Below are 24,504 nucleotides of genomic sequence, written 5' to 3'. Positions count from 1 at the left end.
TGAGGATTGGGGACTGTGCCAAGAAACATCAGTGACTTCATAGAGACCTTACCGGAGTGAACCAGGAAGTCAAGTGCAAAGGACATGTAAAAATTCCCAGATGTACAGTGTAATGTTTATTGTTGCGTTTATTGTGCCACTAAATCTAGGACAGGTGTGCCCAACCTTTGACGTGAGATCTACTTTTTCATTTGCCAGCCTGATGAGATCTACCAGTCTCTAAATCTAAACCAACCAACAAAATGTACGAAACGCAACACACCACTGAGTATGGACCTGCCGCTACGATACCTATTTGATACCCAAATATAAATGTGGACCAATAACATAGTTTTCCACAAATAAGTGCAACTAATTTCATTTCCTACCTCAGTGTGACTTTTGGCATTGGGTGGAGGCAAGTAGTTGTTCATAGTCAGGGCTGTAGCAGCCTGTAGCAGCTTGATGCAGCCTGTAGCAGCTTGATGCAGCAGCTTGATGCAGCCTGTAGCAGCTTGATGCAGCCTGTAGCAGCTTGATGCAGCCTGTAGCAGCTTGATGCAGCCTGTAGCAGCCTGTAGCAGCTTGATGCAGCCTGTAGCAGCTTGATGCTGCCTGTAGCAGCTTGATGCAGCCTGTAGCACCTTGATGCAGCTTGATGCAGCCTGTAGCAGCTTGATGCAGCCTGTAGCAGCTTGATGCAGCCTGTAGCAGCTTGATGCAGCTTGATGCAGCCTGTAGCAGCCTGTAGCAGCAGCTTGATGCAGCCTGTAGCAGCTTGATGCAGCCTGTAGCAGCTTGATGCAGCCTGTAGCAGCCTGTAGCAGCTTGATGCAGCCTGTAGCAGCCTGTAGCAGCTTGATGCAGCCTGTATCAGCTTGTTGCAGCCTGTAGCAGCTTGATGCAGCCTGTAGCAGCTTGATGCAGCTTGTAGTAACTTGATGCAGACCACAAGGTAGTCATCAGTCATAGTAGATCTGTACTTGGACTTTATGTTTATGTGAGAAAACGCAGACTCACAGAGTTAGGTTGATCCAACAAGGGCTGATAAGTTGAAAGCACATGTTATGTTGGGATACCTCCCCTCAAGCAGCAGCTCCCAGAACTCTTCCTTCATCTCAGTGGTTGCCCTGGATTTCAGCCGAATTTCATTTTGAAGGGTGAGAATTTCAGTTTCTGCTATAGTTGTGTCCAACTGAAAAAGTGATCCCATTTTTGGAGGCAATGACTTCCAAACGGAAAGCACACATAAAAGTGACAATAGGCTCAAGAGATGCAAAGTCAGTGAAATGAAACTGTCAAAACTCCGATAAGATGCTCTGGACTTGCTCCACGTAACGTGCACCGTCAGGCTGTGCTGGATCCTTCCAAGTTCTGAACGCATGTGTTGAAAGAAGGGCAGGACCTTACGTTGCAGCTTTCTTGTGAGCAGCTGTAGTTTGCATTTCAAAGTGTTCACAGAGCTGATCAAGTCGATTACATGTTTGCATTTTTCCTTTGCAGCTCTACATTAAAATCATTATTTATTTTTTTGGTCATTTAGCAGACGCTCTTATCCAGAGCGACTTACAGGAGCAATTAGGGTTAAGTGCCTTGCTCAAGGGCACACCGACAGATTTTTCACCTAGGTCGGCTCGGGGATTAGAACCAGCGACCTTTCGATTACTGGCCCAAAGCTCTTAACCACTAAGCTACCTGCCGCCCCCTTACATTAAGCATGTAAGTCAGGTCAGTGAGAAAAGCTACATCCAGGAGCCACTGTGTGTCCTCCAGCAGTGCATATTCTGCATGTTTGGAGACCTTGAGAAAACTCCTTGATTTCAGGCAACAACTCACTGAATCTCCCTAAACATTTACCTTGGCTCAGGCACCGCGCATCCGTGTGCAGCAGCAGGTCTGTGTGATCCACTTCAGCCTCGAACAGAACACACAATCTTTCATCGCAACATCCATCACCTCTTTCACGTTTAACATCTTCCCGTGTGTGGTTTTTAAAATGTTGTTCTGTAAACCTTTCTATGGGATAGCGATGCTATTATGGCAGATGAGGAACACACACATTTTGAGTTTGGACATGACGGAAAAAAAATAACCCTGCTCCCAATCGTTGTGGAAATGATACGTTTTCAGTTTTTCTGTATCCTTCCCTTCACTCATTATTGCTGTTGTCGACAACTTAAGAACAACTTAAAAAAACGAATCTGGCTACAAAGCTAGCTAGCTAGCTACCTGCCTGGCATCACCGTGACCTCGACTTGGGAGTTGGCGGGCGGCATCTGACCGCGCTACGGGGACTGCAGGGACTATTTTATGTAAATCACGTGACTTTTCAGACATTGCTATGAATGGAGGACTGTTCGAAAGTTAAAACAGAAAGAGCTTATAGGCATTGATTTGTGTGGCTGAATTTTAGTAGATGTATAATCATCTCACGATCGACTGGCAAGCACTCCGCGATCGACCGGAAGATCGCGATCGACTGGCAAGCACTCCGCGATCGACCGGAAGATCGCGATCGACTGGTCGGGCACCCCTGATCTTGGACATCCTTATCAGCATATTGATAAGATATCTTATGCCACAGTGATCAAAGAGGAGTAAGTACAGTTAAATGCCAAAATAAAAGGAAACATGAGTAAATGAGTGTTCAGGCAGCTCTGTTGTGGTGTGGGGTGCATCTCCCTGCCATGGTTTAGGTCCACTCAACCCCTTAGAGGGCGAGGTAAACTTGCCTGGCTATCGATCCACATCGCTCCGGCCAACTGATGCTTCCTCTCCACCATGTACCTAGACGATTCCTGACGATTTCTAGAATTCAAACACATTCTGACCGATACGATTGGGTCCCAGAAACCGATTGGTTGGGCCAGAGCTGCTACATGATGACGTTATCAACTTTGATTGGTTAGATTTGTTAGAGATGATCCAATTGCTGATTAATATGGTTTTGTACAACGCCCCTCATTTTGAAGTCACACAAACGGTTTCCAGGATGGCAGTCTCAGACTGAATGCACGTAGCGATCAATAGAGCAGCGGAATTAAGTTCACGGCGAGTCGTCAGGCAAAAGGTAAAACGCCAATAAATACATTCTGGGTGATCAACTTCAACCTATGGTAAATAATGTATATCCTGATGGGAGTGGTCTCTTCCAGGATGACAACGCCCCCATCCACAGGGCACGAGTGGTCACTGAATGGTTCGATGAGCGTGGAAAACGCTGTGAACCATATGCCATGGCCGTCTCAGTCACCGGATCTCAACCCAACAGAACACCTATGGGAGACACTGGAGCAGGCGCCCGAGACAGCGTTTTCCACCAACATCAACAAAACACCAAATGATGGAATTTCTCGTGGAGACACCTGTAGAATCGAGGATATGCCAAGGCGCATTGCAGCTGTTCTGGCTTGTTAAGACGCTTTATATATATGTTGGCGTTTCCTTTATTTTGGCGGTTACCTGTAGGCGTAAATAAGGTCTTATTAGCGTACTCTGTCCCCCAGCCCATAACCCCTGACCTTCTTGAGATCTGTAAAGAAGCGGCCCAGTAATGCAGTCTAACCCACTCTTATCAGCATGACCAGGCTTTTGAGCCATAATGAAAGGCTATTTGACCTTAAAACGTTGGTAATAAACCCACAAGAGGAGAAATTAGTGACTTTATTTTACCACTGTCCCATTCTTATCAACTCTTTGTCCGCTGACATGTTAAAACGCCCAGACGTACTGTATGTTTATTGTGCCACAGTAGCTATGGTTTCCATCCAATTGGCGATTTTTCATGTGAATATTCTAAAAATCTGCATAAATAAAATATGCGCATTTTCCCACCAGTGGTGTGTTTCCACTTAACTGACTTGTTGCGGTTAAAAATCAGTGAGTGATGACGTAGTGCTCACAAAATGTACTTTTTTGCTTAAGTTTTCGTGTACCGAATAAAAGTCTATAAAAAATAAGTGTCAAAAAAAAAAAAAAAAAGTCTAATAAAAGAATTAAAGTCTAAAAAGTTCAATGTGTTTCCATTTTCAACTCTACCGATAGTTTTGTCACAAACTGTTCTTGCGGTCTAGCCAACAGCTCTCAGATACAGTGCGGGATGGTTAGTCTACATCAGGGTTCTTCAATTCCGGTCCTGGAGGGCCGAAACACTTCTGTTTTTTATTTCTACCTGGTAGTTAATTGCACTCACCTGGTGTCTCAGGTCTGAATTAGCCCCTGATTAGAAGGAGATGATGAAAAACAGAGGTGTTTCGGCCCTCCAGGACCGGAATTGAAGAACCCTGGTCTACATGATAAGATTATTATGTAGACTTAATCATATTTTTATATTTGTCAAACGACAGTCAAGCATCGATCATCATGTCACCAGAATAAGACCCTGGATATTTATTGGAAAGGAGCATCAAGATAACTACACTTTCACCACCCTGTGACGTTCATCATAACTTATTTCATCTGTTGCCTAATAAACTGCATGGTTTAGTGAGTCGTGGTGGGAGGACCAAACACACCATATCATCGCGTGACTCCAGGTTTACGTCGATATGATGGTTGTTATATCAGTATTTGCGCATAAAGGCATTTCCAACGCCATTTCTCCGCATAATACATTTCACCGACACAAAAAGATCCCACCATGTCAAAAAACAAACAAATATTTATACAATTACACCGAAACTTCCTGTTTCCGTCACAGCTGTGGTGATTGTGTGTAGACTTTACTGCAGAAAAACTGTGGATGGAAATGTGGTTAGTAATGATTGGCATTTCTATCTATCTATCTTTCTCCCACATAGAAAGAGAAAAACAAGAACGGTCCTCCAATTACAGATCCAACAACATGGGCCATTCTTATCCGCATAACTCTTGGTCCCCACCTGGTTGAGATCAGTGTTGAAGCGGTCCCAGTCTCGTAGCTGGGCCACCTGGACAGCCTCCTCTGTGTACTTGATCAGGAAGTAAGGAACAGCCGAGGTCCCCGTTTCACTGCACAGACTGTCATAGGCTGCCTGTAAAGCTGAGGTCTGGGAGGGAAGAGACAGGGTATAGATAAAACACCGAACTACTGGGAATTATTTAGATAAACCTCGTGTCTGTGTGGGATATAATAACATACCTGTGGAGTTTAGATAGAGACATTCAGTCCTCAACCTAACCTTCAGTTCACCCCAGACTGTCTGAATAGGAGTCCTTCCTAGGGTTGCAAAATTCCTGTAACTTCCCCAAATATTCCTAGGTTTTCCATAAATCCTGGTGTCCTCCTAAGTTCGGGGACGTAACCGGAATTTTGCAACACTACTCTCAGTCCTTCCCCATACAGTAACAGTCAAAAGTTTGGACACACCTACTCATTCAAGGGTTTTTCTTTCTTTCTTTTTTATTATTTTCTACATTGTTGATGACAGCTTTGCACACTCTTGGCATTCTCTCAACCAGCTTCATGAGGTAGTCACCTGGAATGCATTTCAATTAACAGGTGTGCCTTGTTAAAAGTTAATTTGTGGAATTTCTTTCCTTCTTAATGCGTTTGAGCCAATCAGTTGTGTTGTGACAAGGTAGGGTTGGTATACAGAAGATAGCCGAATTTGATAAAAGACCAAGTCCATATTATGGAAAGAACAGCTCAAGTAAGCAAAGAGAAACAACAGTCCATCATTACTTTAAGACATGAAGGTCAGTCAATATGGAACGTTTCAAGAACTTTGAAAGTTTCTTCAAGTGTAGTCGCAAAAACCATCAAGTGCTATGATGAAACTGGCTCTCACGAGGACCGCCACAGGAAAGGAAGACCCAGAGTTACCTCTGCTGCAGAGGATAAGTTAATTAAAATAACTGCACCTCAGATTGCAGCCCAAATAAATGCTTCACAGAGTTCAAGTAACAGACATCTCAACATCAACTGTTCAGAGGAGACTGTGTGAATCAGGCCTCCATGGTCGAATTCCTGCAAAGAAACCACTACTAAAGGACACCAATAAGAAGAAGAGACTTGCTTGGGCCAAGAAACACGAGCAATGGACATTAGACCGGTGGAAATCTGTCCTTTGATCTAATGAGTCCAAATTTGAGATTGTTGGTTCCAACCGCTGTGTCTTTGTGAGACGCAGAGTAGGTGAACGGATGATCTCCACATGTGTGGTTCCCACCGTGAAGCATGGAGGAGGAGGTGTGATGGTGCTTTGCTGGTGACACTGTCAGTGATGTATTTAGAATCCAAGGCACACTTAACCAGCATGGCCGCCACAGCATTTATAGAGATATTTTATAAGGCAAATGTTGGGAAGTGCTAAAAAGGTAAAATATAGTAACCATGGTTGATACTTTGTAATCCAGATGCATGCTCAAATAAGGAATATAGCCAATGTAGTGTGTAGCCATGCCTTAATGTATGAATGTGTATTATTTTTAAGAAAGGGTCTGCCACCAATATAATGAGATAAGGGAAAGAGGTCTCATCGCCTTTTTTGGAGAAAACAACATGTGACATCTAGACGTTGAAAGATAAGGGTGGCCATGAAAGAAGTTAATCATTTACCCTAAGGGGAGTAACTGTATATGCTATGTAAGGATGACTATGCATTTGTATTGTATAAAAGGAAAGCTTTGAGCCAAGGAGAGCAGGTGTTCCATGGAGCGGCTTGGCTTTGTTACGCAAATAATAAAGTCTAATTTTTGGATTCACAAGCTCCAGTCTCTTGAGAGATATTTTTGAGTTGACTACCTTTTGAGTCAAATATTTCCACGACACATTCTGCAGCGATACGCCATCCCATCTGGTTTGGGCTTAGTGGGACTATCATTTGTTTTTCAACAGGACAATGACCCAACACACCTCCAGGCTGTGTAAGGTCTATTTGACGAAGGAGGAGAGTGATGGGTTATTGTGGAGGCCACGTCATCTGATGCAGCACTCCGACCTCAACCCAATTGAGATGGTTTGGGATGAGTTGGACCGCAGAGTGAAGGAAAAGCAGCCAACAAATGCTCAGCATATGTGGGAACACCTTCAAGACTGTTGGAAAAGCATTCCAGGTGAAGCTGGTTGAGAGAATGCCAAGAGTGTGCAAAGCTGTCATCAAGGCAAAGGGTGGCTATATTTTGATTTGTTTAACACTTTTTTTGGTTACTACATGATTCCATGTGTGTTATTTCATAGTTTTGATGTGTTCACTATTACTCTACAATTTAGAAAATTGTAAAAAAAAATAAAGAAACCCTGGTTCACCCCAGATGGACTCTGTATTCCTCTACTATCTGTGTTCTGTGTTGACCTTTACAGTCGTAAAGCTGACTTTCCAGAACATTCCATATTATTGTGGGGCAAGAGGCAGGTGATAAGCAGAGATCCTGTTCACACTCTAGTGCTGCTCTGGCTGACTCACATACACCCACACAACACTCAGTAACCTACTTCAGCGTGGTCCAATGGACATCCTCTTATCTATCTATAAAACTGTGAGTACCTGTTTAGAAGAGAAGACTTGTTCTAACGAAGCCGGCTCCTTGAGGATCTTAATTCCCTCAGAGAAACAGAGAGCTGGGAAACAGAACCAGTAGTAGAAGTGGTACTTCTTCAGGTCCTGAGAGACACAGAGAGAGACAACAACAGCAACACAATTAGACCCAACCAAATCATGAGAAAACAAAAAGAGAATTACTTGGACACATTGGAAAGAATTAACAAAAAAACAGCGCAAACTAGAATGCTATTTGGCCCTAAACAGAGAGTACACAGTCACAGAATACCTGACAACTGTGACTGACCCAAACTTAAGGAAAGCTTTGACTATGTACAGACTCAGTGAGCATAGCCTTGCTATTGAGAAAGGCCGCCGTAGGCAGACCTGGCTCTCAAGAGAAGACAGGCTATGTGCACACTGCCCACAAAATGAGGTGGAAACTGAGCTGCACTTCCTAACCTCCTGCCAAATGTATGACCATATTAGAGAGACATATTTGCCTCAGATTACAGAGATCCACAAAGAATTCGAAAACAAATCCAATTTTGATAAACGAGACAGAGAGAGAGAGAGAGCGAGGGAACACAAATGCAGTGAACAGAACCCATTGTAAAAAAGTAATTAAACTATATTATAGACTTATACAAAAAAATAGTTTTATTGATTTGATGTTTTACGCACTGCATAAGTCAGCAAAAGGAATTTGCAGAGGAGTGATGGGTCCTTGAGAGCGTCACCGGACTGTATAGCATCCCAAATCTGGAAAGGACAAGAGGCAATGAAACATGAGACATTACCTGACCAATACTACATATTAAAACACATGAATAAGAATATCTGTCAATGGCCTATGAGGATATATTATACCTACATATATTATTTCTTTATACAGTGTATTCTGATCCCTTGACTTCTTCCACATTTGTTACCTTAATCTAAAATTGATTAAAATTGTTTTTTTTTTCCCCTCAAGAATCTACACACACACACACACACACACACAATACCCCAAAATGTTTTTTAGAAATGTATGCAAATGTATTTTTTTAAACGGAAATATCACATTTACATAAGTATTCAGACCATTCACTCAGTACTTTGTTGAAGCAACTTTGGCAGCGATTACAGCTTCGAGTATTCTTGGGTATGACGCTACAAGCTTGGCACACCTGTATGTGAGGAGTTTCTCCCATTCTTCTCAAGCTCTGTCAGGTTGGATGGTGAGAGTCGCTGCACAGCTATTTTCAGGTCTCTCCAGAGACGTTTGATTGGGTTCAAGTCTGGGCTCTGGCTGGGCCACTCAAGGACATTCAGAGACATGTCCCGAAACCACTCAAGCGTTGTCTTGGCTGTGTGCTTAGGGTCGTTGTCCTGTTGAAAGGCGAACCGTCGCCCCAGTCTGAGGTCCTGAGCGCTCTGGAACAGGTTTTCATCAAGGATCTCTCTGTACTTTGCTCCGTTCATCTTTCCCTCAAGCATGACTAGTCTCCCAGTCCCTGCTGCTGAAAAACATCCCCACAGCATGATGCTGCCACCACCATGCTTCACCGTAGGGATGGTGCCAGGTTTCCTCCAGACGTGACGCTTGGCATTCAGGCCAAAGAGTTCAATCTTGGTTTCATCAGACCAGATAATCTTGTTTCTCATGGTCTGAGAGTCCTTTAGGTGCATTTTGGCAAACTCCAAGGACTGCCCGCTCCATGATCTCGCCATCACGGTTGACAACTCCATTGTGTCCTCCTCCCAGAGTGCAAAGAACCTTGGCGTGACCCTGGACAACACCCTGTCGTTCTCTGCTAACATCAAAGCGGTGACCCGATCCTGCAAGTTCATGCTCTACAACATTCGCAGAGTACGACCCTACCTTACACAGAAAGCGGCACAGGTCCTAATCCAGGCACTTGTCATCTCCCGTCTGGATTACTGCAACTCGCTGTTGGCTGGGCTCCCTGCGCCATTAAATCCCTACAACTTATCCAGAACGCTGCAGCCCGTCTGGTGTTCAACCTTCCCAAGTTCTCTCATGTTACCCAACTCCTCCGCACACTCCACTGGCTTCCAGTTGAAGCTCGTATCTACTACAAAACCATGGTGCTTGCCTACGGAGCTGTGAGGGGAACGGCACCTCCTTACCTTCAGGCTCTGATCAGACCCTACACCCAAACGAGGGCACTACGTTCATCCACCTCTGGCCTGCTAGCCCCCCTACCTCTACGGAAGCACAGTTCCCGCTCAGCCCAGTCAAAACTATTCGCTGCTCTGGCACCCCAATGGTGGAACAAGCTCCCCCACGGCCCCAGGACAGCGGAGTCACTGACCACCTTCCGGAGACACTTGAAACCCTACCTCTTTAAGAAATACCTGGAATAGTATAACAGTAATCTTTCTACCACCCCCCCACAAAAAAAAAGTAATAATAAATAAATAAATAAATAGATAAATAAATGGGTCGTTGTCCCACTGGCTATCATAAGTTGAATGCACCAATTTGAAAGTCGCTCTGGATAAGAGCGTCTGCTAAATGACTCAAATGTAAAATGTAAATGCTGTCATGTGCTTTTTACTGAGGAGTGGCTTCCGTCTGGCCACTCCACCATAAAGGTCTGATTGGTGGAGCGTTGCAGAGATGGTTGTCCTTCTGGAAGTTTCTAACATCTCCACAGATGAACTCTGGAGCTCTGTCAGAATCACCATCGGGTTCATGGTCACCTCCCTGACCAAGGCCCTTCTCCCCCAATTATTCAGTTTGGCCGGGCGGCCAGCTCTAGGAAGAGTCTTGGTCGTTACAAACTTCTTCCATTTAAGAATGATAGAGGCCACTGTGTTCTTGAGGACCTTCAATGCTGCAGAAATGTTTTGGTACCCTTCCCCAGATCTGTGTCTCGACACAATCCTGTCTCGGAGCTCTACGGACAATTCCTTCGACCTCATGGCTTGGTTTTTGCTCTGACATGCACTGTCAACTGTGGGACCTTATATAGACAGGTGTGTGCCTTTCCAAATCATATGCAATCAATTGAATTTATCAAAAGGTGGACTCCAATCAAGTTGTAGAAACATCTCAAGGATGATCAATGGAAACAGGACGCACCACAGCTCAATGTTGAGTCTCATAGCAAAGGGTCTGAATACTTGTAAATTAAAAAAATGTGCTAAGATTTCCAAAAACCTGTTTCACTTTGTCATTATGGGGTATTGTGTGTAGATTGATGAGAACATTTTTATTTAATGAATTTTAGAATAAGGCTGTAATGTAACAAAATGTGGAAAAAGTCAAGGGGTCTGAATACTTTCCCAATGCACTGTATATACATAAATTAGGCCTTACCATGGACATACACTACCAGTCAAAGTTTGGACACCTACTCATTCAAGGGTTTTTCTTTATTTTTACTATTTTCTACATTGTAGAATAATAGTGAAGACATCAAAACGATGAAATAACACATATTGAATCATGTAGTAACCAAAAAAAAGTGTTAAACAAATTTAAAATATATTTTATATTTGAGATTCTTCAAATAGCCACCCTTTGCCTTGATGACAGCTTTGCACACGCTTGGCATTCTCTCAAGCAGCTTCACCTGGAATGCTTTTCCAACAGTCTTGAAGGAGTTCCCACATATGCTGAGCACTTGTTGGCTGCTTTTCCTTCACTCTGCGGTCTGACTCATCCCAAACCATCTCAATTGGGTTGATGTTGGGGGATTGTGGAGGCCAGGTCATCTGATGCAGCACTCCATTACTCTCCTTCTTGGTAAAATAGCCCTTACACAGCCTGGAGGTGTGTTGGGTCATTGTCCTGTTGAAAAACAAATGATAGTCCCACTAAGCCCAAACCAGATGGGATGGCGTATCGCCGCAGAATGCTGTGGTAGCCATGCTGGTTAAGTGTGCCTTGAATTCTAAATACATCACAGACAGTGTCACCAGCAAAGCACCCCCACACCATAACACCTCCTCCTCAATGCTTTATAGTGGGAACTACACAAGCAGAGATCATCCGTTCACCCACACCGCGTCTCACAAAGACATGGCGGTTGGAACCAAAAATCTCAAATTTGGACTCCAGACCAAAGGACACATTTCCACCGGTCTAATGTCCATTGCTCGTGTTTCTTGGCCCAAGCAGGTCTCTTCTTATTGGTGTCCTTTAGTAGTGGTTTCTTTGCAGCAATTTGACCATGAAGGCCTGATTCACATAGTCCCTTTTGAACAGTTGATGTTGAGATGTGTCTGTGACTTGAACTCTGTGAAGCATTTATTTGGGCTGCAATTTCTGAGGATGGTAACTCTAATGAACTTATCCTCTGCAGCAGAGGAAACTCTGGGTCTTCCATTCCTGTGGTGGTCCTCATGAGAGCCAGTTTCATCATACCGCTTGATGGTTTTTGTGAGTGTACTTGAAGAAACGTTCTAAGTTCTTGACATTTTCCGTATTGACTGACCTTCATGTCTTAAAGTAATGATGGACTGTCGTTTCTCTTTGCTTATTTGAGCTGTTCTTGCCATAAAATGGACTTGGTCTTTTACCAAATAGGGCTGTCTTCTGTATACCTCCCCTACCTTGTCACAACACAACTGATTGGCTCAAACGCATTAAGAAGGAAAGAAATTCCACAAATTAACTTTTAAGAAGGCACACCTGTTAGTTGAAATGCATTCCAGGTGACTACCTCATGAAGCTGGTTGAGAGAATGCCAAGAGTGTGCAAAGCTGTCATCAAGGCAAATGGTAGCTATTTTGAAGAATCTCAAATATAAAATATATTTTGATTTGTTTAACACTTTATTGGTTACTACATGATTCCTTATGTGTTATTTCATAGTTTTGATGTCTTCACTATTATTCTACAATGTAAAAAAAAAAGTAGTAAAAACATTAAGAAAAACCCTTGAATGAGTAGGCGTGTCCAAACTTTTGACTGGGTGCTGCATGTACTGTATTTCTACGTATGTAATATATGTTTGTATGTCTATCATTGGGCCTCACCTCCATGGCTTGTTGTTCCAGCAGTGCTTTCTTGTCTGAGGTCTTGAAGGCCTCAAGTGTGTTGGTGTTGTACAGGGTCCCTGTGACGGGACAGCAGCGGGCTGGGCTGGGGCCATCCCTACATAATGGAACAGGACCAACATCATGAACACAGGCCTTATTCATTTTGTGTATCTCCATATTCCATTTGTTAGCCCTCACTAGAGAGATAGAAGACATACTGTACCGGTCAAAAAGGTGCGATATCTCCAATCTTAGAAGAAAAAAAAAAAAAAGGCTGCCATCTAGAACCCAAAAGGGTTCTTCGGTTGTCCCCATAGGAGAACCCTTTGAAGAACGCTTTTTTTGTTGTTCCAGATAGAACCCTTTCCACAGAGGGTTTTACATGGAACCAAAAATAGTTCTACCTAGAACCAAAAAGGGTTCTACCTAGAACCAAAAAGGGTTCTACCTAGAACCAAAAAAGGGTTCTACCTAGAACCAAAAAAGGGTTCTCCTATGGGGACAGCCACATAACCCTTTAGGAACCCCTTTTTCTAGGAGTGTAGCTGTAATACTTACGCCTCAAATGCACTAAACTCCAAAGTCAGGCGAGTGGGGAGGCCGACCGGATCGCCTAGATCGAAGACAATAGACACAAATCAGTCACAGGTATAAAAAAAAACAGGTACACAAATCAGTCACAGGTATCAAAAAAACAGGTACACAAATCAGTCACAGGTATAAAAAAAAACAGGTACACAAATCAGTCACAGGTATAAAAAAAAAACAGGTACACAAATCAGTCACAGGTATCAAAAAAACAGGTACACAAACTTGTGTCTTACAAGTAGTCTCCATTTGACTTGAGACAGCTATCAACATTGAACCAAGTCAAGACAGTCACACAATGTTCCAAAAGCCAGGTTTTTTTTTAGGCCTAGATATGTCATTGTATAGGTAGCCTATAGGTATAAACTCACCATTGTAGCAGTATGCACCCTTGGATATTATTTTGCAATTCTTTCTTACTAGTCTGAAAATATGTCAAATTAATCTAGCCTATGTATACAGTGGGGAGAACAAGTATTTGATACACTGCCGACTTTGCAGGTTTTCCTACTTACAAAGCATGTAGAGGTCTGCAATTTTTATCATAGGTACACTTCAACTGTGAGAGACGGAATCTAAAACAAAAATCCAGAAAATCACATTGTATGATTTTTAAGTAATTAATTTGCATTTTATTACATGACATAAGTATTTGATACATCAGAAAAGCAGAACTTAATATTTGGTACAGAAACCTTTGTTTGCAATTACAGAGATCATACGTTTCCTGTAGGTCTTGACCAGGTTTGCACACTGCAGCAGGGATTTTGGCCCACTCCTCCATACAGACCTTCTCCAGATCCTTCAGGTTTCGGGGCTGTCGCTGGGCAATACGGACTTTCAGCTCCCTCCAAAGATGTTCTATTGGGTTCAGGTCTGGAGACTGGCTAGGCCACTCCAGGACCTTGAGATGCTTCTTACGGAGCCACTCTTTAGTTGCCCTGGCTGTGTGTTTCGGGTCGTTGTCATGCTGGAACACCCAGCCACGACCCATCTTCAATGCTCTTACTGAGGGAAGGAGGTTGTTGGCCAAGATCTCGCGATACATGGCCCCATCCATCCTCCCCTCAATACGGTGCAGTCGTCCTGTCTCCTTTGCAGAAAAGCATCCCCAAAGAATGATGTTTCCACCGCCATGCTTCACGGTTGGGATGGTATTCTTGGGGTTGTACTCATCCTTCTTCTTCTTCCTCCAAACACGGCGAGTGGAGTTTAGACCAAAAAGCTATATTTTTGTCTCATCAGACCACATGAACTTCTCCCATTCCTCCTCTGGATCATCCAGATGGTCATTGGCAAACTTCAGACGGGCCTGGACATGCGCTGGCTTGAGCAGGGGGACCTTGCGATCGCTGCAGGATTTTAATCCATGACGGCGTAGTGTGTTACTAATGGTTTTCTTTGAGACTGTGGTCCCAGCTCACTTCAGGTCATTGACCAGGTCCTGCCGTGTAGTTCTGGGCTGATCCCTCACGATTATTGATGCCCCACGAGGTGAGATCTTGCATGGAGCCCCAGACCGAGGGTGATTGACCGTCATCTTGAACTTCTTCCATTTTCTAATAATTGCGCCAACAGTTGTTGCCTTCTCACCAAGCTGCTTGCCTATTGTCCTGTAGCCCATCCCAGCCTTGTGCAAGTCTACAATTTTATCCCTGATGTCCTTACACAGCTCTCTGGTCTTGGCCATTGTGGAGAGGTTGGAGTCTGTTTGATTGAGTGTGTGGACAGGTGTCTTTTATACAGGTAACAAGTTCAAACAGGTGCCGTTAATACAGGTAATGAGTGGACAATAGGAGGGCTTCTTAAAGAAAAACGAACAGGTCTGTGAGAGCCGGAATTCTTACTGGTTGGTAGGTGATCAAATACTTATGTCATGCAATAAAATGCAAATTAATTACTTAAAAATCATACAATGTGATTTTCTGGATTTTTGTTTTAGATTCCATCTCTCACAGTTGAAGTGTACCTATGATAAAAAATTACAGACCTCTACATGCTTTGTAAGTAGGAAAACCTGCAAAATCGGCAGTGTATCAAATACTTGTTCTCCCCACTGTATATCTATCTCCATTTGACTTGTGTCAACATTGAAGAACCAAGTCGAGACAGACAGTCACCCCAAGAATGCTCCAAGACTGTTACTCCATGTTTCATTTCTCACCATTGTAGTAGTAGCCTTTGATATTCTTGGGGCTTTCATCCAGTCGGTAGTCGTTGAGTTTCTTCTGAGTGAGCTGGTGCCAGAAGCCTGCCTCTAAGGCACTGGAGAAGGGAGCAAACTGCAGCTTTTGATCTGCACTGTCTTTGTCTACAGACACAGAAGCCATCTCTATCACTGCTCCTGTTCGTTGATGCTCAGATACGATCTATATAAAAGACATGAGGGGGGGGGGGGGGGGGGGGGGTATAAGAGATGAGAGGGAGAGAGCACAGATGAGAGAGGGGAGGAGAGGAGAGGGGAGGAGAGGAGAGGGGAGGGGGGAGAGGAGAGGGGAGGGGGGGGGGGAAGAGGGGAGGGGGGGGGGAAGAGGGGGGGGGGGGGGGGGGGAGAGGAAGAGAGATGATTGGAAAAGAGGAGGAGAGAGATGAAGGAAGAGAGCAGAGAGAAGTCACTTCTCGTGACACAAATTGTTCATGACAGGAAGCAATTTAAGGAACTGATTTAGCTAATTTACATGATTTGTAGCATGTTGATTAACAATTGGACTCCATATGGGTCATCTACTACAAAAGTTTTCCAACTATTATTTACTGGAGATGTTAGTGTATAGCTAGTTAAACATTTCAATAATGTATTGTAGTGTGACTCTGGGTGTGTTGGCAGAATGACAAAGGAGCTTTTCAGTAGTGTTGTTAGGGAGGTGTCCATAGCTAGCTAACTGTCATGTGGCAACACACTATTCAGTTCACACCTTATACGTCTATGGGTATTCTACACACACACACACACACACACACACACACACACACACACACACACACACACACACACACACACACACACACACACACACACCTGATCTGACAGCTTATATACTCAGCTGCCTGGGAAATATGAATTATCTGATTATATTATATATTATGTTTCAACAACACGATTATAGCAGCCAGCTGTGGTGTCTGGCATAGCCAGTCTACATGAAAACAGCTAGCTAGCTAGCTACAATACTTGAGTAGTCATGCTGTTCCACCTTCCAATGTGGAGTCGACTACAAGGCTCCTGTCATGCACATAACACCAAAACACGACAAGTTTAACTGAGCCACACTTAGCTACATACCGCTGTTGAGCACTGGGAGAAATGTATTTACATTTTATTGATTGTTTTACCCGTGGTACACTTACCCAAATAAACCTCGCTTCCTTATTCAGATCATGTGATCGGCCGCCTGTCGTTGCCGCAATGCACTATGGGTATGTGCACAATGTTGTTGCTAGTTAGCCGTTCGCTAACTTGCTACATTTGACTGTTTCTGTTGATTGTTATGTAGCTAGCTAAATTCGGAGGCAAACTTTTGATTAACGTTACTATTACGGGCTACAACTTGTCAGTATGGGTTGCTTTGTGTGGGACAAAATCGCCTTTGCCGACTGGGTTAACGTTCGCTAACTTAGCTAGCTGTCTGTGCTAAATAGCTAGTTAACTGTCAAATGCATTCCAGTTGTAAGTCATGGCGCAAGTACCATAGAGTAAAAAACGAAAAACCAAAACATGAACATGAAACCGCAAACAATGAGGCAAGAAAAAACGGACAGAAACTTGTACGCTCCACTCCTCATCTCGCTGTTGCTGCCCGGATGAGCCAACAAAACATATAAAAGTTATTTTTTTTGCTAGCTAGCAATGATGCCTGGCTAACAAACAAGCTATCTTAACTAATGAATGAACGACAAAAAGCACCAGGAAAGGAAGCCGAGCAAAGTCATTCAAACAGGCCAAAAAGAGAGGACATACTCGTGTCTTCTGTAGAAAAGAATGCTCTAGAAGTCACGTCAAATTAGGATTTTCGTGTTGAGCCACATTCCATGCACTCAACTTCATTGGTTATTTAATTGGTTGAGTTAATAAACCAACCAGCTAAACTGGTAGTGCGTAGGCAGTTTTTCATGCAGCACCAACCAAACTTGCCACAGCCCAGTTAGCTTCTAATCATTTCCCAATTATCCTAATCAATAAAGTATTCACCTCACTTTTAGCATGTAAAGATAAACTAGCTACATTCCATTAGGTTCAGTAGCATATTGCTATCCAATTTCACGCCACCACTTATGTGCATATAAGTTAGATGGACAAGGGCCAATGGTCATCAGTAGGGGCCCCTGACCTGTCTCCAGCCCCTTGTCCCTAACCCTTGTTTACAGTTCTGAACAGTGGTTAGGTATAAACAGTGTAGACGTGGAGCTTCCACCAAATAGCCAACACCTTACAGATCAGCTCACCGTGAAGGGTTAGGGCTAACGGGGGAGGAGGGTTAGGCAGTGAATTGGGACCGGTTGTGAGTCATATATTTGGTTCCACCAGAGAGAAATAGGTGATTCCAATACACTAGAAAATCGTTGTAAATGTCTGGATGTTTGTCAGTATATCCTTCAGAGGTAATTCTCTGTAGTCCAGCTATTCACATATTTGGCCATCAGTCTTTTTAATCCCCAATAATGTATTTACCCAGATTATTCAGGCCAAAGAAAAAGAACTATAATTATGGTGGCTTGCATGACCTCAACTCAGGATGTGGCCAACACATTATTTACAGATTTTGACATTTTGTCTACATAGAGTGAGCTATATATAATAACATGTTTTTAGTCAATGTTAAAAAGCTACTTTTTTTTTTATAGTAGAAAGTAAACATATCATTTTTAGTTGTTTAGCACAGTGTGAGCTCTGAGTTACAGCAGTAAGGTTTAGTCTAAACTAGCTCCCACACAAATCAAGACAAACAACTGAAATAATTTGAGATGTATGTATTTTTTGTATAAATAGTTTTGGTAAGGGAAGTACAGTACAACAGTTTGCAAAATTGCATAGGCTACTCTTCCATAACAAACCACACCAGTTAGGACACTTTTTTATTGGTAATTGTAGACACATGACTGACTAAAATCAAACAAAAAGTCAGATAAGACTCCATGAAGAATGGAATGCATGGTTGCTGTTTGAGATAAGACACATTTCCATTTTCACAAAATTATTGACAATTAAGGTTTGAACTTGAACCAGATTGTATTGAAACTGTCTCTGTGCCTTTTTCTGTAGAGTTTTTCAGAATAAATAATAAATAAATACAGAATTGCAAGGCTTTCTGTTCCTTCGCAATGACATATGGCACTTACTGTAGCGTGGGAAGGATGGTGTTATGGTTTGGGTTTGATACATGGAACAGAAATATTTAGGCCTACAATAAATAAGCATTATATTCACAAAACGATACAAAGTTAAGGTACCAAATTGAGGTTACTCAAAACATTCAAGCACACATACAGTGCATTCGTAAAGTATTCAGACCCCTTGACTTTTTCCACATTTTGTTACGTTACAGCCTTATTCTAAAATTGATTAAATTGTCCCCCCCCCCCCCCCCCCCCCCCCTCATCAAGCTACACACAATACCCCATAATGACAAAGCAAAAACTGGTTTTTAGAAATTTTAGCAAATGTATTACAAATAAAAAAAATTGAAATATGACATTTACATAAGTATTCAGACCCTTCCCTCTGTACTTTGTTGAAGCACCTTTGGCAGCGATTACATCCTCGAGTCTTCTTGGGTATGACACTACAAGCTTGGCACACCTGTATTTGGGGAGCTTCTCCCTTTCTTCTCTGCAGATCCTCTCAAGCTCTGTCAGATTGGATTGGGAGCGTCGCTGCACAGCTATTTTCAAGTCTCCAGAGATGTTCGATCGGGTTCAAGTCCGGGCTCTGGCTAGACCACTCAAGGACATTCAGAGACTTGTCCCGAAGCCACTCTTGCGTTGTCTTGACTGTGTGCTTAGGGTCGTTGTCCTGTTGGAAGGTGAACCATCGCCCCAGTCTGAGGTTCTGAGCGCTCTGGAGCAGGTTTTAATCAAGGATCTCTCTGTACTTTGCTCCGTTAATCTTTCCCTTGATCCAGACTAGTCTCCCAGTCCCTGCCGCTGAAAAACATCCCCACAGCATGATGCTGCCACCACCATGCTTCATCGTAGGGATGGTGCCAGGTTTCCTCCAGACTTGACGCTTGGTATTCAGGCCAAAGAGTTCAACCTTGGTTTCATCAGACCAGAGAATCTTGTTTCTCATGGTCTAAGAGTCATTTAGGTGCCTTTTGGCAAACTCCAAGCGGACTGTCATGTGCCTTTTACTGAGGAGTGGCTTCCGTCTGGCCACTCTACCATAAAGGCCTGATTGTGGAGTGCTGCAGAGATGGTTGTCCTTCTGGAAGGTTCTTCCATCTCCACAGAGGAACTCTGGAGCTCTGTCTGAGTGACCATCAGGTTCTTGGTCACCTCCCTGACAAAGGCCCTTCTCCCCCGATTGCTCAGTTTGGCTGGGCGGCCAGCTCTAGGAAGAGTCTTGGTGGTTACAAACTTCTTCCATTTAAGAATGACGGAGCCCACTGTGTTCTTGTGGACCTTCAATGCTGCAGAACATTTTTGGTACCCTTCCCCAGATCTGTGCCTCGACACACTCCTGTCTCAGAGCTCAGAGACAATTCCTTTGACCTCATGGCTTGGTTTTTGCTCTGACATGCACTGTCAACTGTGGGACCTTATATAGACAGGTGTGTGCCTTTCCAAATCACGTACAATCAATTCAATTTACCACAGGTGGACTCCAATCAAGTGTAGAAACATCTCAAGGATGATCAATGGAAACAGGATGCACCTGAGCTCAATTTCGAGTCTCATAGCAAAGGGTCTGAATACTTAAGTAAATAAAGTATTTCTGTTTATTTTATCAATTTCCAAACATTTCTAAAAACTTGTTTTCAATTTGTCATTATTGGGTATTGTGTGTAGATTGAATAGGATTTGTATTTATTTAATCCATTTTAGAATAAGGCTGTAACGTAACAAAATGTGGAAAAAGTCAAGGGGTCTGAATACTTTCCGAATACACTATAAGTTAAAGCAGCACCAAAAAAATTAACTGAAAGGGCAACCGGCCACTCAAGGCACTGTTCAGAAAACCTTTCATCACAAATTAATGTGTAAAATCTTTTTGAACACCCTTTTGAAATTCCCATTGCAGAGGGGGTATATGAATGGGTTCAAAGTAGAGTTTATATACCCGAGCCATATCGTGAACATATGTAGGTCGTGATGTACACAGGTCTGGCAGAAAGCCATGACCATAAAGACTATGAAGTAGGGGATCCAGCACAGCATGAACCCAGCTATGATACAGCCCAGCTGCTTGGCCGCTTTGTGCTCCTTATGGACCTGAAGGATCTGGATACGCTTCCTGGACTGGACACAGAACTTCTGCCAGGTATGCTTCAGAGTCACAGCATTGGCTACAGCGTCCAGGTTAGTACCACCATCAGGATCTGAGTTCTCCTGGGGCCATGGTGACAGGGGTGAATTCAGAGACTGGGTGAAATCGTTGTTGTGTCTCTGCACACCAGCTATCTGGGTTATCTCGCAGACGCTAGCCATGGAGTTTGGCGGCACGGCTATGTCGCTCATGGACACGTACAGTTCCTGCACATTGTTGTCGTCGTGTGTGAAGCTGAGAGGTAACCTTGACAGGTTCAAAGGGTCAGAGTCTGAATCCTGAAAAGAGTTGCTCTTTCTTTTTTCTTTTACAGTCGTCCTTAGACGTTTTGTCATTCTGAGCAGTGAATGACTCGAGTGAGAGTCTTTCCCAGACTTGGGTTCCCTGGGTGTGTTGATTTCAGCTGTGTCTGTGGAGTCGTACGGCTGGTCTAAAGTGTACTGATCAAAGTCACTGTTTTTTCCCTTCTTTTCCTTGTTAGAAGATTTGCAGGAGCTATTTCCTGTTTGGACTTTGTGTCCGATACGGTTTCCCGCCACGGAATCTGTGGGATTGATAAACTTCTCCCTCTCTCTGAAGTGCTGCCTCACAGCCGTGTAGATACGTGAGTACAGCCACAGCATCAACAGAGAGGGAACGTAGAAGTTAAACACTGAAGCCAGAACCTTAAACCACGTAACAAATCGGAAATCAGTGTCACACTTATTTTCCATCTCCGGCTTAAGATCGACCGTAGCAATCGACCTCCACCCTAGAATAGGAATAATCCACATCATAGACAACAGCCAGGCCCCTGAGATCATAACGCTAGCTCTCCCTCTGGTCCGGTACTTCAGGTACCTCAGCGGCTCGTGCACGGACCGATACCGATCCAGACAAAGTATAAACAGACTAAAGATTGAGGCTGTGCTGGCTACGTAATCCACGACGAGCCAGAACTGACAGACGACCCTCCCCAGGCTCCACTCGTCCTCCAGCAGATAGACCAGGTTGAGGGGCATCACGGTGGCCCCGACGATGAGATCCGCCACGGAGAGGCTGACGATGTAGAGGTTGCCCACCGTGTGGAGGGTCCGCTCCTTCTTCACAGCGTACAGTACCAGGATGTTCATGATGACGGTGAGCAGCGACAGGAAGCCCAGGAAGAGTCCTACAATAGATAGGATAGATACTTTATTGTCCGTTGCTTAGAACCGAAATGGGCCTTTCCCAATATGCTCAGGCACACACAGGCACAGGCACACGTCCACACCTAGTAGGGTGTTGTGGAAGCTGTTGTGATGCTCGACGGGTAGGGTTGAGTTGGATGGTGACAGTTGGGTCTCATTGTATGGTTCTCTCAAGGTGCTGTTGAAGAAAAGACAATTACTCCCATGGCTCCAATACATTTCATACACCAAAGTTTCGACAGCCATGACAACAAACACTGCAGTGTACAAAACATTAAGAACACCTGCTCTTTCAATGACAGACTGACCAGGTGAATCCAGGTGAAAGCTATGATCCCTTATTTATGTCACTTGTTAAATCCACTTCAATCAGTGTAGATGAAGGGGAGGAGACAGGTTAAAGAAGGATTTTTAAGCCTTGAGACAATTGAGACATGGATTGTGTATGTGTGCCATTCAGAGGGTGAATGGGAAAGACAAAAGATTTAAGTGTCTTTGAACAGGGTATGGTAGTAGGTTCCAGGCGCACCTGTTTGTGTCAAGAACTGCAACGCTGCTGGGTTTTTCACGCTCAACAGTTTCCCGTGTGTAGCAAGAAGGGTCCACCACCCAGCCAACTTGACACAACCGTGGGAAGCATTGGAGTCAACATGGGCTAGCATCCCTGTGGAATGCTTCTGACACCTTGTAGAGTCCAAGCTCCGACGAATTGAGGCTGTTCTGAGGGCAAGGGAGGGGGGACTCTGTATTAGAAAGGTGTCCTTAATATTTTGTACACTCTTTCTAGAATTTCATTAAGCAGACAAAGTTGTTGTTGCAGTACCTATCTGTGGTGAAGACATCAGGTGTAGACTGAATAGAATCCATCATGGCGCTCCTCTCTAGATAACTTCTTTATCTAAGTATTATTTCTGTGAAGCAACGGCGATGGGATGTATACGTCACCCCTCCTCCTCTTCATCCTCTAGATTCCTTCACATGATGTCAGAAGTGTTGGAAATGTCAGTAGCAATCACAGCAATCTGTCTCCATGTATCCTCCCTGAGTCAATACCCCCATCAGCCAGTACTTCATCCTCCCTGAGTCAATACCCCCATCAGCCAGTACTTCATCCTCCCTGAGTCAATACCCCCATCAGCCAGTACTGTATCCTCCCTGAGTCAATACCCCCATCAGCCAGTACTGTATCCTCCCTGAGTCAATACCCCCATCAACCAGTACTTCATCCTCTCTGAGTCAATACCCCCATCAGCCAGTACTTCATCCTCCCTGAGTCAATACCCCCATCAGCCAGTACTGTATCCTCCCTGAGTCAATACCCCCATCAACCAGTACTTCATCCTCTCTGAGTCAATACCCCCATCAGTGCGTACTGTATCCTCCCTGAGTCAATACCCCCATCAACCAGTACTTCATCCTCCCTGAGTCAATACCCCCATCAGCCAGTACTGTATCCTCCCTGAGTCAATACCCCCATCAGCCAGTACTGTATCCTCCCTGAGTCAATACCCCCATCAGCCAGTACTGTATCCTCCATGAGTCAATACCCCCATCAGCAATAACTGTATCCTCCATGAGTCAATACCCCCATCAGCCAGTACTGTATCCTCCATGAGTCAATACCCCCATCAGCCGGTTTGAGTCCTAGCCAGCTCTATCATAGTTATACAGTATATGTCCCAAATGGCACCCTATTCCCTTGTGCACTAATTTCGACCGGGGCCCCTTAGGGAGAATAGGGTGACATTTTGGACACAGTCATTATCTTTGTGAAATACAGCTGAAAACCTAAACTGCCAGTGAGTTTGTTTGTAGAACTGTACAAAGACAGTAAAACATTTAAATTGGTAATATGCATAAAATGTTGATGACGGTAGTATGATCAACTAAAGATAATATACTGTACATTTACATGAAGTTTTTGACATTTTTATGTTTACATTTTGAAAGTACTATTTAAAACAACCAAAATACCCCCCAAATCTCAAAATTGCTGCAAAAATGTTGTTTCAGCCTGTGGTACCTGGCCTTAAGAACAACCAAGACAAGACGGTGAGGATGCTTTTAAAGAACTAAAAAGATTTTCTGACAATGGTACCAGATTATTATGTATATCTACTTCAGTGACTAACATAATGGCATAGACAAAGCTTATTAAAGGACACATCAGTTAAGATAATTTACTGAAATGTCGTTAAATAGTCTCTCATCTTCAGGTAGCCTATCTGATTCATAACCATCTGTTAAGAAAACGATAGGCTACTTGTTTGTTTTGGAACCGTTTTCACCTGTGTGTGTTTACACAGAGATCCCAATATGTATACATGGAAACCAGCCATGAAATAAATATTTCGTTTTCGGAGGGTTTCTAGCAAATTGCATCTTCAATTTTGTACCGACCTTAACCCCACACCTAGCGACCTCGTCAAGAGGTTCGGACCTCTTGGCATAACGGTTAAGGTGTTGGCTTGACAGATGCTGGACCCGAGTTTGAGCTACCCCCGAATTCCCTACATTGGTGTCAGAAGTGGGATGGCAGCCGTTGGGCCATTGAAGAGGCACATACACATGAGGGATTTGGTAGAAGGAAGCGTGGCGACATGCTCTCCCAAAGGGGGTAATGTAGCGACCTACACCTAGCGACCTCATCAAGAGGTTTGGACCTCTTGTCATAACAGTTAAGGTGTTGGCTTGACAGTCGCTGGACCTGGGTTCGAGTCCAGGTCGGGCTACCCCCCCAAATTCGCTACAATAGTTGCTGGTTTTCTGACCAAAAGAGCACAACAACAGTCTGTTGCTCATTAGCCTAACTATTTAGCAGCCATTA

General features: G+C 43.8%; 2 protein-coding genes across 2 annotated transcripts in view; both read right to left on the bottom strand.

Moving 5' to 3' along the window:
• Window positions 1–16,375, bottom strand: part of atg7 (ATG7 autophagy related 7 homolog) — a gene marked incomplete at its 3' end in the record, with an annotated part of 83,900 nt that extends 67,525 nt beyond the window's left edge. Inside the window, exons 1-7 of the mRNA XM_084167700.1 lie at window positions 16,309–16,375; window positions 15,190–15,394; window positions 12,996–13,050; window positions 12,435–12,552; window positions 8,124–8,201; window positions 7,446–7,562; window positions 4,860–5,006 (exon numbers count right to left, since the gene is read on the bottom strand). Of these exons, the coding sequence (XP_084023826.1) occupies window positions 4,860–5,006; window positions 7,446–7,562; window positions 8,124–8,201; window positions 12,435–12,552; window positions 12,996–13,050; window positions 15,190–15,355 (681 nt within the window). The 5' untranslated portion in view covers window positions 15,356–15,394; window positions 16,309–16,375. The remainder of the gene's footprint in view (window positions 1–4,859; window positions 5,007–7,445; window positions 7,563–8,123; window positions 8,202–12,434; window positions 12,553–12,995; window positions 13,051–15,189; window positions 15,395–16,308) is intronic.
• A 3,832-nt stretch (window positions 16,376–20,207) lies between these two features.
• On the bottom strand, window positions 20,208–22,589 carry LOC311134223 (histamine H1 receptor-like; the record flags this gene model as incomplete). Its single annotated transcript, XM_084167833.1, has 3 exons — window positions 22,501–22,589; window positions 21,761–21,855; window positions 20,208–21,658 (listed from the first exon to the last, which is right to left on the bottom strand). The coding sequence occupies exons 1-3, from the start codon at window positions 22,545–22,547 to the stop codon at window positions 20,208–20,210; spliced, it is 1,593 nt and encodes a 530-aa protein (XP_084023959.1). The 5' UTR covers window positions 22,548–22,589.
• Window positions 22,590–24,504: the final 1,915 nt, after the last annotated feature.

This window comes from Coregonus lavaretus, assembly GCF_964263955.1.
Source record: "Coregonus lavaretus genome assembly, chromosome: 8".
Taxonomy (NCBI): Eukaryota; Metazoa; Chordata; class Actinopteri; order Salmoniformes; family Salmonidae; genus Coregonus; species Coregonus lavaretus.
Note: the sequence above shows the minus strand (reverse complement) of the source record. Positions and strands in the feature narration are given on the sequence as shown.